Source organism: Astatotilapia calliptera, chromosome 7 (assembly GCF_900246225.1).
Source record: "Astatotilapia calliptera chromosome 7, fAstCal1.2, whole genome shotgun sequence".
In the NCBI taxonomy this organism is placed as follows: Eukaryota; Metazoa; Chordata; class Actinopteri; order Cichliformes; family Cichlidae; genus Astatotilapia; species Astatotilapia calliptera.
Genome location: NC_039308.1, coordinates 29126232 through 29140928, shown reverse-complemented (window position 1 = coordinate 29140928; position 14697 = coordinate 29126232). Strand labels below are relative to the sequence as shown.

General features: G+C 37.3%; 1 protein-coding gene across 2 annotated transcripts; it reads right to left on the bottom strand.

Moving 5' to 3' along the window:
- Positions 1 to 12094: 12094 nt before the first annotated feature.
- LOC113027352 (uncharacterized) lies at positions 12095 to 14033 on the bottom strand. Of its 2 annotated transcripts, XM_026176969.1 has the most exons (4): positions 13304 to 14033; positions 12923 to 13205; positions 12410 to 12790; positions 12095 to 12291 (listed from the first exon to the last, which is right to left on the bottom strand). In XM_026176969.1, the coding sequence occupies exons 1-4, from the start codon at positions 13597 to 13599 to the stop codon at positions 12112 to 12114; spliced, it is 1140 nt and encodes a 379-aa protein (XP_026032754.1). In that variant the 5' UTR covers positions 13600 to 14033; the 3' UTR covers positions 12095 to 12111. The 2 variants fall into 2 exon arrangements, with proteins under 2 accessions (XP_026032754.1, XP_026032753.1); XM_026176968.1 differs by having other exon boundaries at positions 12095 to 12790.
- Positions 14034 to 14697: the final 664 nt, after the last annotated feature.

Below are 14697 nucleotides of genomic sequence, written 5' to 3'. Positions count from 1 at the left end.
ACGTTGAATCATTTCTGCTGCTCATTACCTAAGGAATTTCAGCACTCAGAGACTGTGCCAAAATGTGCCAAACTGCAAAACACTTGGCTATGTTTTCACTGAAAACCTTTCTAACTTAACTCTGTTTCACTTTAGCAGCATCAGTCTTTGCACAGATAATGTCCATATGTTGATCAAAGGAGCTTGCAAAGAAAAGCGCCTGGACTTCTTTAAGTTGCTTGAAGACATTTCACCTCTCATCCAAGAAGCTTCTTCAGTTCTAAGGTCAAATGGTGGAGAGTCCCAGATATAAACCTAGTGGGAGTATCCCCCCACAGAGGGACAAAAGGACCCCCTGATGATCCTCTAATCGCCTGAGCCAAGGTGTGAAACTGGGTGTGGGTCCCAATCTGGGAATCTCCACCATTTGACCTTAGAATTGAAGAAGCTTCTCGGATGAGAGGTGAAACGTCTTCATGCAACTTAAAGAAGTCCAGACGCTTTTCTTTGCCAGCTCCTTTGACTACGATGACCTGGATGACTGAGAACCTTCACAGACATTCATATGTTGATGTTAATATGGGTTTTATAAGGGGTTATACTCTATTGATTTTGGGCATGTCATTTTTGAACAGGAACCACAGAAAAACCCTTGGGATTTTAAAGGTTATTTAAAAAAAACAACAACATTGTTTTTTAGATAGTTATACACCTGACTGCAATGCATTGTTTTTATATTTTGTTGTTATATTGTCACCAACAATAAATCACACAACAAATGCATAATATGGAAAATCCTACCAAGTACAATTAAGCAAAAGCGTAACTGTTCAAAGTACTTCAAAGAACACAGTGTTATTTGCCATATATAGCATAAAAGAGATTGTTTTGTTTTTGTTAAATTTATTTGAAAGAATTTAGTAGATTATACCCAGCCCCACAATTATCCATTAACATCCCGTGATCAAGTTCCTCACTAAAATGGGACTTATATGTCAGCAACATTTAAGATGTGTCTCTTTTAGCTTCTGTGACAGTCAATTCAATTCAATTTATTTATATAGCACCACATTACTACAGTCATCTCAAAGTCATGTATATTGTAAGGTAAAGACCTCACGATAAAATGTACATTAGTGCACATGATGTAAAGAAGGGAGCAGGAGAGATTTCAACCTTCCATGGTCAATTGGTGGAGGAGTACATGAGAACCCTTGAAGAGTGAAATCCTTACTGGAATTGCATACCTGTTTCCATTGAGCTGGTTTGCTTTTCATGTAAGCCTTCTCTGGAACACTATCCCTCTGAATTTGCTTGTACTTCATGAAGAAATTTAGAAGTCCCTCTGACGATACATATATTCAAATTATGACTGCCTGGCTGTCAAGGACATTTTAATACACAAATTTCAATACGTAAAAATTATAACCCTTTAACCCACCTTTATTTATATAAAAACAAGCCTTTGATTGAAAGACAGTATTTGAAAATAATGCATTTACTAACTTGCCACATAAAGCCAATTTAATAATAATTGCATTTTTGCACTTTTATGCTTTAAAATATTACAATTAAAATATTTTTTAAATATTCTATATATAGGAAATGACATTTTGATTAGCATATTTCTTTTTGTGACTACTTTCGTGACTTTGTGTGGCTATCAGGTAATAGCTAATGGTTAAATGGCTAACTGTGCACTATCCAGGTTAACGTTTATGATGACTGTTTAATACTTAAGTGTTGCTGAAATGGGAGCAGTGTGAAAACACCATGATCAACACCTCTGTGTGCAAATGTTGCTCCTTATTGACAGGCATAAAATCATTTTAACATTTTTGGAGTATCACTCTCCTAGGACAAGAATGGAGAATGAAATAACAATGCTTAGAGACCTCCTGAAGCTTATGAGATTATGCAAATCTGTATTAAAAGCAGCAACAGAGCTCATCAAGTTTTCTGCACCTAGCCACCTGTAGACAGGTTCTGCACTCTTAACTCAGTATGTCTGGAGTAGATTGACATTGATGTGAAGAAAATGGCGAATGATGAAAGAGTCAGAGTGTTGTATCTAATTTGGTGAAATCACGGTTATCAAACTTGAACAAAAATCATTTAGTCGATTGCCCAGGTGTTTATCTAACTTAAAAGCATCCAGAGCCATTCCCCTGTTACCCTTCTTATGCGAGCTTATCAGTTTTTATTCCAACCCAGACTCTCTGTAAACTGTTATTACTGAGCCCAGTCTCAATCTTATGCCTCAGTGTTGTACCATAGTTTGGCTTTGTTTACTTCAGCCCTCACCTCCCTGCTGAATTCATGAATGCCTTTTTTTTTTCCTTTCGCACAAAAGACAGTTTCTGTCATCCCTTAATTTCAAAACCGAATAAATGCACGAACTGTGGTGTAATTGCAATTCATTGCAGTGCTTTTTATTTTTCATATGATTTACAATATAATCCTCATATATTTTTTGTAATGTAAGTTGTTTATCTTTAAAGTGGAGACAGCCACATTACACCTCTCAACTATTCTTATTTTCCATAATCACAATCTTTTCCCTAATCATGGTATAGTTGCCAGACATCACAGGCAGTTAGAATAAAAAATAAATGCCTTTGGGCATATGAGCAAATGGAAGTACAGAACATAATCGGGGGGTTTACAGAATTGTGCAACACCTCTGTTTCTCATTTCTCATGGAAATAGGATTTGGTAGTTTCAATACTGTTTACTGTGATCCTATTACATCCTCAGTTTACCCATTTACTCCTCAAAGCTTTTTAAGATTAAACTCTTTGGCATTTTCAGGCTTAATAAGGCAGAGAATAGCATTATTCCTCTGAAGGTGATACTAATTTGCATACATAGTTGCCCACTTCATACACACACACATACATACACACACACCTACTGCAAACAGCGTCCATCCTTTTATTGTCACACCACACATCCCACCATCCTCTACCTCCCTCCCTCGTCTTTCCATCCAGCTAACCCAGCAAATGTTTAAATTACACGACCAAGTAAGCAAGATTAATTAAAATGATAATCTACAGGCTGAATATATTTCACAGTTAGCTAGGCGGCTGTTTGAAATTGCTGTGCAGAGTTTTAAAGTCAAAGTGAAGTGTTGACCTAACCGTCTGCTTTAGTGAAACAGTCATTACCTCAATTAAGAACACACAGACAATAAAGCCCCCATTATATGCAAAATACCCAGCTCTATAATATACTTTATTAATGTAATGAATTGTAATGACATTAAAAAAAATATAGTAATATTTGATTTATGCTGTAAATGTTAAATCATGTATATTTAATTTTAATACAGATATCTGGAGAGCTAACATCTGTGAAAATGAAGCTATCCGAATATAAAGTATTCCCCTTAAAGGCTTAGGAAGAGAACAAGTAGTCTCTTGAGCCTCATTACAGTATACACAGTATATGCAAAGGTTCTATATATTACATTTTTGTGTTCTTTTCCATATAATACAGAACTGAGCTCTTTTGCTATATTTAGTACACTGTTACCAAAGATGATTCTTCAGGTTTGAAGATGCTGCAACAATGCAGTTCTCAACTGCTCTATCTCCCAAAAACAAGCTTTAATCAAAACATGGGTGAGATTCTCTATTTGCGGATGCCAGATAATCCTCTTATGAAGTAACTATAGACTCAAACTTGAAACGGTTTCTCATCATTCTCCCATTCATTCTGATACAACATACTGAAGCAGCACACACTGTACTGTGTTAGATGAGCCCATCACCCTGACTTGGGTGAGAATGGGAAAAGATTTTCAGAATCCTCAATCACTGTCAATTATTGTCTGAAAAAGTGTAATCTCTGTGAATGTATTTGCATGTATATTATGTGTGTGCATATCTGTACTTTGTGTGTATTCCTGTGTGCACAACTCTGTACAAGCCTCCTCATCTCCATGCTTCATTTAGCTGTCATTAGTAGAATTAATGGCTGTGGGTTTGGGCCAGGGAGAGAATATGGCACATTTCCAAAAATATGGGCGAACTACTCTGTGAGCAACTCAGAAGTTGCTCAGAGTCATGGATGCTAGAAGGATGGTGGTGAAGGATGAGAATTTAAATGAGGATTAGAATAAGAGACACAAACATGGAGAAGAAACAATGAGAGAGGGAGCTGAGATGCAGATAGGGAGTGCAAGTATTAGAAAAGATTGACTTGCAAGGGAGAAGTAATTGGTATCACTGGTCGAGCGACAAATGGGTTGAAGGAAGAGTGGAGATGGAGGCAGAGACAGAGATAGATGGTGTTCATTTTGATTGAAAATGAAGGAAAGACACTACAGCTGGAGAATGGCATGATAGCATATTGGACTGTTCTTTCATTCACGTTTAAAATATATGTTTTTTTTTAATCATTTTTGACTTTCTGTCAACAAAAGATAGATTTTTCATATATAGTGAAAATAGAGGTGTTTAAAACCCACCCTAAAGTACATGAAAAGCATCTGTCCAATTGTATTGTAAATGCAGGCTGTAAAAGGAGCATTTTGAAATCCTTTTCAGAGAAATGGTCAAGTACTTTTTCACAGAGCAGCAAAATTACAAACTGTTTTCTCTGTGTCATTGTGACTGATAAAAGTGCATTTAATAGCTTATCATTAAGTTTTTGCTGTAAAGTGGTTACTTCAGTTTTGAATTATTTCTTAGAAAAACCGTCCCGGTTTTGATTATTTGTTAGTTGGAGGATTTCAGTGTATTCACTAGTTTATGCCCAGTCAGCTTTTGTTGGATTTACCAGAAACCTGTTTTAGCAACAAAGCTGAAAAGACAAAAGCTTCTATCAGTGCACTGTGAAAAAATCTCAACAAGGACTGGACAGCATTTAGCATGTACTGGTGCATTTATGGTTTATGAGATGAATCTTTAAATCTTTAACGTAAAGTGGTCAACATGTGAAACAATACACAACATTTAAGCATTGTCATACAGCAATACTGTTGTTAATATAAAGATTTAAAGTGCCACTATGTCTTGGTAGTTTGCAAAATCTCAGAACCAAAACTATTCAGGTGGACTAATGAATGTCTTAATAAACAAACTGCAGTGCATCGTGGATACTGCCATTGATTATATATATATATATAATTTTATAATAACGGAGTGAATAATGTGATGAATGAGTCCACTGGAAAGTTGAAGGATCACGATAAAATAAAAGTACTCGACTGAAATGAAAATATCCAAGAGCTTTGGTTGCAAGGTAGAAACATGTGAGAATGTGAGCCGTTAAGGTATTTTGAGTAGCAAATAAAATGCTTTGGCCTTGCATAAACCAGTGCTTAACCGTGACACTTAATACAAGCCCTATTTTGTGCAGAGCTGGTGAAGAAAGGTTAAGTGGATGCCACTGGAGAGCAGAGAAAACACAGCTTGGAGTAAAGTCAGTGAAAACAAAAACAAAACAAAAAATGGGATGTGGTAAGAAAAGACAGGAGATTATTGTAGTCATGTCAAAAAGAAGATTATATGCAGGGGAATGACTTATACGTGCGCCTGCTATTTTATCATTGCCCTTGTCATACATCCAAATTCTCCTTGATGTAGCCATGCAGATAGGTATATTTATAGGATGTATACTTTCAAACAGATCATTACTTACATTTAGAGAAGGCACTTTTTTTTCTTTTTACATCTGTCTTGAACATCAACATTTTGTGGGTATTATCAGGATGCATGATTGAATATGTGCTTCCTCCACAAAATGAGGTTTTGGTCTTTGGGGTGAATTTGGATATGTCGTACTTCTTTAGACCTTCACGCTTACAAGGGAAATTCAGGGAGGAAGAAGAACAAGATGCCTTCTCATCAGTAGCTTGTCAAGATTAACAGCTTAATTCTGACCGAATGTTATTTACTTGGTTTCAAATCCTCTCAAAAGACAATAAAATAGATTCGACCACTGAAAGTTGAGGTATTGTGTTGTGTCCCCAGTTCAAAAAGAACACAGAAGATTCCTGTGAAATAGAGATGACTGCTATCAGAAAATGTGTTTATATCATTTGATTTATAATTAAGTATAAGTATATATACATTTTAGATGTATAGACCAAATAAATTCTCCTGTCTTCAAAGCAGAGCCATCATTTTCCCAGAAAAGAAAGCATTGTTTTCACACTAATAAACCAGTATGTATACATGCAGCAGCACATACCCATACAGAAAAGAAATAGTAAAAACTTATATGTGATTACTCATGAAAGTGGCCACTTTCATGAGTAAATCATATAAGGCTTACATGATTTACTCATGAAAGTGGCCACTTTCTCATTACTTTCATACATTGTTTTAGTAAGTATCCAAAACATACAAGTTTCATTATATAATTTTTCAAGGGATCTTATATCTGTTTTCACTCTTATATGCTTTTCATACAAGTTTCACACAAGACAGATACAAACTTTGTAAGATTTATATATATCTTTTCCATATGGGTAGATACAAACACACACATCAATGGTGGTGCCCTGTCAGCCTAATGAGCTTTTCAAAGCCTTGTTTTAGCCTTGGATGTGTGTTTTGAAAGCTAATATGACATGCAAAGCAATTTGAAAGTCAGAGCATGGCCATTAGGGTGGGATGGTTAAGGTTAGGCTTTGTGTTAGACTCCTCTCAGTGAATGGAAGTCAGTGTAATGTCTTAACAAGCATAGCTGTGTGAACCTGTCTGTACTTGTATTTAAATACGCTTAGATGTATGCAGGCATATTCCTACAGTATGTAGTATTTGTGAGTGTCTGTATTTTACATGTGTGTGTTTCCTCATCTACTTTCATGTACACGCAACTGTGTTACACCAGGTTAGACAGTCATGTCAATGGCAGGAATAACTGAGGTATCACTAATTAAAACATTTCTAATTGCTTTACTTAGTATCATTAAAGAAGTGAGGGTCAGACTGCTGACACACAAAGACAAATGTGACACAATGAGCACAGAGTTGTACCTACATACACAGATATTTTGGTAGTGGGATGCATTTCTGGTTATTGTGCACTGCGTGGATGACACTAATCACTGTAGCATGAGGTTTCTCCTAACCTTTCTGCTAGATGCTAGATGTGGGTATATTCACAAACGGCTAGCTACACTGATGTACTTCAAATTAGTTCAGCTTTGTTATGTGGTTGTATACTGTCTTCATGGCTATATAGGAATGGCCATTTACAAGACAGCAAAGGCACAGCTTTGACAAGAACTTAATTGTTATGGTATGAAAATCTCATCGATAATAAGCTGAGGCTGTGAGTGTGTCTCATAATGGTGTCAAGCATAGCTAATTAACATTCATTGCACTGGCAAGAAACACTACAAAACAAACAAACAAAAAATGTTTAAAGGCCTTACTTATAATGAAATGTGTGGGCTTACTAATTCCTGCATGTCACCCACCATTATATGCAGCAACTGACTATTTGGTGCTGTAGATAACAGAAAATTATCAGTAATTTTCAAACATAGATTTATAAGAATGGGTCTGTTAAATCATCTGTTAGACTCACCCCACTAGTTAAACATACATGTAACTTGCCATTGAACAGGTTCGTGTGGATGGAGTGCAGTAATTTTTTAAATGTACTTTCATTTAATGTTACATTTCACAGTACAGTACAAGTGTAGAATTTACTTCTTCTTTTTTTTTTACACAATACTGACTGGCCAAATTTCTTCAATGTAAAAGTCCAATTATACTCTGACATGACACCTGATCAGAAGTTCTTCAAAATACTGTATAGCCTCCTCTGAGAAATAGAACTTTGTAAGTTATACAGTCATGTGCACTGCTGTCAGTATGTGTTGCATTATAACCATATCTGTATATACAGTTTATTTTGATGAGTTATGAAATATAATTGTTTATATATTTATTTTACTTAAAATGATCACCATGGCCTGGTGCTTGCCTCACAGCAAGAAGGTAGGTTCTCTCTACAAATGAATTTCTGTCTCTCTGTGTTAGCCCTGCACTGGGCTGGCGACCTGTCCAGAGTATACCCTACCTCTCACCCTGTGGTCGCTCCCGGAAAAAAAAATAAGCAGGTGAAAATGGATGGATAGGTGGATTAAATGATCAATTCAAATCAGGTGGCATATTTGCTTTCACATCATGACTGTTCTTCCATTGTTCTCCTTAGGACTAAATACCTCTATTTTCTACTCTTGTTGTCAAAACAGACTTGTTACTTTAGGTTTTATGCATTTGAGAGGAGTAGTTATTTCACTTTGCTGCAATGATTCTCAACATCAGCCCAAATGGAGGGAACAATAATACATACAGTCCTATTGATATAGCCATCACAGGCATTTACTGCACATAAAGAGATGCAAGAGGCAGCAAATAAACGAATAAAGCCATCTGCTGTACTATACTCAGGTGTTAATGTGCCCCTGAAGATTTCAGAATGGTTTTTGGTGCAAATCTCCATAAGTGGTGGCCGTGGTACATCAGCATGTAGCTTAGGAGTAACTTCATTTAAGTTGCAGGTTATTTCAAATGCAGCATTTCCAATAGCTCATCAAATATCAGAAAACACACTTTTTCTGTGCAGTTTTTAATCTATATCACAAAATGTATCAGCTACAGGTACAGGTACTATATTTCTTAGGGAGAGAAAAGATTGTTTTAATCTTCCTGAGGTGGATAAAGATGTAAGAAAGACAGAATGGGAGAGGAACAAGAGATTATTTTTAGAGGTATGGACTGAAAAATTAAAGCTTTTAGGTAATTTTTTATTTCTTTGCAGAGATATTAGATCTATACTAGCTCTGTTGATGAAGTTATGTTTGTTTCCATATTTTGAAAGCCTTGAAAAACAAACTGAAGCATACTAACTATGTCTTTTTTAGAGATTGCATGAAGATTTCAAGCTTACTTTTGGTTAAACGGGTTACTTTACTGCATTGTGGTAATAGCTCATGTAAGATCTGCTTATATCTTGTTGAATTCAGTTGCCAAAATCCACAAAATGCAGCAGCACAAGTCTGCTGATCACAGCCTGCATAGAAAATCTACTGGAGCTTACAACAGGAATTACTGTGACATATTACTAAGTGACTCTTTTCCACACATTCCACCACTATAACCGGTATTATGGTTTGCACACCTGCCAAATCTCACTTTAACCCATGACTAAACAAATTTTTCTGTTTAGGTGCAGAGGCAATGTTGCTCGTCTACGGTGCAACCACAAAAGCTATTTTTTTTATTCCTTTTGTTTTCTCTGCTTGTATTTTACATAACAGCTGTTCAGGCTTAATACATTCATTAGAATTTGAATTTAGGTTGATATAAAGTTTTATTCCCTTTTATTAATATTTCTTATCATCATACTAATGTAGCATTATATAAGAGTCTATTATCTTTGGTTAAAAATAGATGGTATAAATGTTCTAAACCTAACCTTTACTTTCATAATTTAAGTTGAATCAGCACTTTTTCCTAGAGTATTGCTTCAATACAAATGTCAATGCTTCCACTTAAGTGATGAACATCTGCACCTTTGACCTCTCTGCTTTTGGTAGCATTATGTATTGTGATCTTTGTTAAGCACATCTTTTCTTCAAGAAAAGATGTGCTTAACAAAGATCACAATACATAATGCTTTTTCCAGACATGCCACATCTTTTCTTCAAAAAGATGTGGCATGTCTGGAAAAAGAAGACAAAGAAAGGGAAAAAAAACACATTTCCACAATTCATTGGTTATTGGCCCAACACTGTACCATCATTGCCTCTCTCTTCATGTTTAAACTGTGATTTTCCCTCTTTTCCACCATATTATTTTATTTTTCAATAAATTGTGTAAAACAAGAGGTATGACCTTAAAGTCCTGTCCAGAGTGAATGCATTGTGTGTTAACTGCATCATAAATATTTCAATTGAAATGTTGATCAATAAATGTCAGTGACCCAGCGCTACAACATCTTCAGTTTTCCACCACACACTTCACAGTATTAGCATTCTGATTCCAATACACCACACTATATTCATCGGTTCCCTGTGAAGGACGAGTAGAGGTCATGTTTTCGATAATTACAAGCAGTGGATCACTAAGCTGTAAATAACATCAGCATCATTAGAGTGTGTTCGAGCAATTAGGATGCATCTGTCTTTACTCGCAGGTTGAGAATACAAAAGTATGCCAGCAGACTCGCATCTGAAATCATACATTGATCCTGGGTATTTTATTTGTTTGTCTGCTTTTGCTGTGTGCTTTGCTATCGAATTTTGGTAACTAAGTAAATAAGTGAATGGATTACAAAACTTTCCAGTTTGTTTGTTTGTTTGTTTTATTGCAGAATTATAGCGATCTTCTAGTTTTTCAAAATAATGATACAAAAAAGTATAGTCCTTTAGATAAGAAATATGTTACACCACCACTCAAAACCCCTTCTCTTCTTGACACACACACACACACACACACACACACTCAAAGATGTAATGCCACTTGAACTTCATTTATTTTAAAGTGAACCATTTGTGTTTAAAGCCAGAGTCAGAGGCGCGCTCATGTGGCATTGCATTGTGTTTGTCAGGAAACACTGATCTGCACATAGTGAGAAACTGATATCATTGGCAGTGAAACCTTGGAGTGTAAGAGCGCCACAAATTCGGTCATATGCTGCCGATGCCAGAGGATGAAGTGCAGTCTCCTGCTGTTTGCATGATCCACAGGCAGTTAGCTCGGTTTGTGAGCTCCAGGGGATCCAGCTGAGGATTTTTTACAGTTTTGAGGTTTTGAAGTCTTTCGGGGACTGGAGATGTCAGGCTGACATGTGGTTTATGAGCTCCAAGTCATGTTTTTTTTTTTTTTTTAGTTATTATTTATTAATGTATTTATTTATTTTCTTGTTTTATAGTGAATGGCATCATAAAAAGTTGTACTATGATACAGCATTATATAACGCTTCAGAGTCAGTATAATGCAATCTATATATTGAGGATGCCAGTATAAAATGGTGATAATGGTGCTGCACAGTGCAGAAAACAGCATGAACAAGGCCTGCTGTGGCCTTGGAGCCTTCCTGGTGTTAAATCTGCCGAATTTCCGGCATACCTCTAACAGATCGTAAGGCTGTACAGATGGCTGGAATTGAGGTGTGAAGTGGTTGGTTGAGAGGTGGGCTCAGCCAGGAGCGGATATCAGGTTGTTTTTCAGTTGGTAGTCTGGTTAGCTGGTGGGAGATCTGTTAAGCAGAGAAGACATCCACTAGCAGCTGATATCCAGCAGAATGACACATGCAGAACCATTTTACAGTAAACCTGGTAACCCAATTACCATCCGTGTTTAAAGGTTGACTCCATTTCCTGTAAATTGTTTTCATATAGCTAGGAAGTGGGGTTTTCAGTCTGTTTTTGTTTTTGATTGTTTTTTCTTTATGCTGTAGTTGTAACTTTGATTTGTTTATTGCTGCTGGTGGTGTTTTTATTACAGTTTTTTACAGTCGCTAACAAGCGCCTACCCATACTTCAGATACTTTTTCTAAACTCTTAACACAGACCCACACCTACAAAACACAATTGGCCAAATGGATAATATCCTTCCCAAAAATACACTTTGTTAAATATATACTAACTCCTCATTTCAAAATTAGAACACATCTTTCTCTGCACACACTAACTGTACAAAAACACTATAAATCTGACTCAAAATGAAATTAGTCTGTCAAAGAATAACACTTGTTTTCACTTCACAAGGTACATGCAGTCAATCAAAGTACACCAGGTTTCAAAATACTGGCTATTATTGACATTACAAAAACTGCATAGACTTTTATGTTTCAGTTTCACAGGTATTTGCATGCGAAACATGCAATCCACCATATTGACACCAGAAATGTCTTGGTTGGTAACTGTATGTCCACATGTACAGTAATGTTCACATTCAAAAGCATTCCAGTAAAAAGCAAACAAGTTTTTGTTTCTTTACTGTTTACCACAGGAGGTACAGTAGAAACACGGTATGATAGGACAGAGAAAGTTTTACAGTATTGCTTACAGTGAACAAAATATCCATGAAACACACAAGAGCATTCTGAACAAAAAAACAACAGCAAAAAGCCAAGATAAAAAGGGGGGGAGGGGGGCTAAAAAAAGGCAAAAAAGTTGCATCTAATCTCTGCGATCTTCAGGGTTAGGCCACATGTTTTCATCAACATCACATCTGATGTCAGCCAAGTCGATGCACCTGGGATAAAACCGCCTGGTATGTCGGATCCACCCTTGGCAATCGTCAACTGTGATGTCCCTGGAGCCAGCATCCATGGCTTCAAGGAGGGACATCTGGTCATGTGGCTGATGGTCATAAACCTTCCACCGCCATGCAGAAAAGAACTCCTCTATGGGGTTGAGGAAAGGTGAATAGGGTGGAAGGAAGAGACTCACCAGTCTTGGGTGGACTTCAAACCATGTTGTTATTGCTTGCGAGTGATGGAAAGCCACATTGTCCCAGGTAATTACAAAGGTCCTCATGTTTTCACCCTCCTGACCCTGCTCTGGAACCAGGCGCTGGTGGAGATCATTGAGAAAGGCAAGCAAGCGCTCTGTATTATAGGGTCCAACCTGACATTTGTGAAGGAGTAATCCTGCATTTGCAATTGCTGCACACATGGTAATGTTTGCCCCTCTCTGTCCTGGCACATCAACTGTGGCCCTTTTTCCAATTACATTCCGTCCACGTCGACGCCTTTTGGCCAGATTGAATCCTGCCTCATCGATGTATATGAATTCATGAGGGGCCTGGTTGGCCTCCAATTCCATAACTCTCTGAAACAAAGTTTATGTAAGTCATGTTATTACTGTATACCATACTGTACTGTAACCTAGTATTGTGTAGGTTACCTACTTGCAAAGTGCAAAGCTTATAGAACTGGACATTGGATTGAATATACACTGTACCTGGACATATTGTCGTCGTAGCTCCTTGACCCTCTCACTGTTCCTCTCAAAGGGAACAGTGTAGAGCTGCTTCATCCGCACTCTATGTTTGGACAATGTCCGCGAAATGGTTGTGAGGCTGATTCTATCGATATTGTCGAATATCTCATGGTCCGCCACAATTCTGGTTTGTATTTCACGCAGTTTTATTGCATTATTTGCAGTAACCATTTCCACAATGGCAAGCTCCTGATCATTACTGAGGAGCTTTCCTCTTCCCCCAGAGGGTGGAAGACGTTGCATTCTTTAGAAAGACAGACAATTCAACATATGCATTACTGTATGACCATATTGACATGTCAAGTGAGAATAGGAACAATCCATGTAAAATGCAATACTTACCTGTTGGTTTGTTGAAAGGTGCGTATAATGGAGGCAACCGTTGACCGCCTCGAATTGGGCTGCACTCTTTCACCAGCCTCTCTTAGTGAAAGACCATGGTTGATTACATGGTCAATGATAGTGGCACGGATTTCATCACTGACTACTGTTCTTGCAGCCCTTGGAATGCCACCACCACGCATTCTTACACCTATACCTTGCCCTCTCCTTGGGCCTGCTCTTCTCTCTGGGCCCCTTGCTCTTACTCCTCCTCGACCAGACAATACAGTTTGTCTTTTTTTTGTTTCCAAAAACATCACTCCTCAAGGTCTTGCCTTATGAACCCCACTGAGTCTAAGCCAGAATGGAAGAAGGTGTGGTTGGCCCAATTTACCCAACATAAATCAGCTGTGTGTCAATTATTCAATTGTTTGTTTGTTTACAGCTGAGATATATTTTTGATATTGATATTGTTTTTGTACTGATATCATTGCAGGGGCAGAGGTTTTTATACTGTATCTACGGTTTGGAATATTGTTTTTGCTATTGTGGGATGTTGTGTGTTAACATTCGTAGATACTACAAGAACAGTCCATAGTTTTGTTGGGAGGTATAACTTGTCTGTTAAGAAAATGTAAGCATTGTGGAAATGACTGCACTGACTGCATATTGGGTGAACACGACATGAAATGTGTGAATGGTATGGCCACAACAGACCGATCCTGTGCTAATTGTGTTTAGAGTTTTGCAAATGTGACAACTGTTTGGACAAACGCTTGTTAGCGACTGTAAAAAACTGTAAATGAAACAACAAATAGTTGTTGACAGACATTCATAGCACAAATTCAATTTGCTGTTAAACTTAAGTAACAAAATGCATAAAAAAACAGTGTCTCAAGTCACAGAAAAGTTTTGTCGTACTAAAACTGAACTGGTTTTAAAACATGTTTGGGTCAGATTTTCCTTTTGTCTTTAAAAGAGAATACAGTATTGTCAATGTAGTATTGTCATGGCAGGTCAGTTTGGTTTTTTGCATATCTATGTTCTACTTTTGGAGGTCTTTCATCAGGTGGCGTTGCTGGGATGGCTCAGCTTGTGGTCTGCGCCTGGTGGTGGATTTTCCTGGTAGATTACCCTCCTCTCATACCTGGGGGAAATCATGTCATTGGCCATTCAGATATATATTAGGCTGGTAATCTGGCAATTAGTTATTAAATAAAATGCCAGGGTAGGTTTTTTTTTTTTTTTCATCCCAGTCCAGTCCTGTATTAGATAGATGGTGCCACAGTTCCCCACCAGACCATCTTCATCACTATGGTGATGATCAGGCCACTGCTGGATTGTTGTAGATCTCACAGTTTTTTCTGGATAAACTTGTACTTTGTGTTCCTTAGTTTGTTACCTGGATGCCCTTG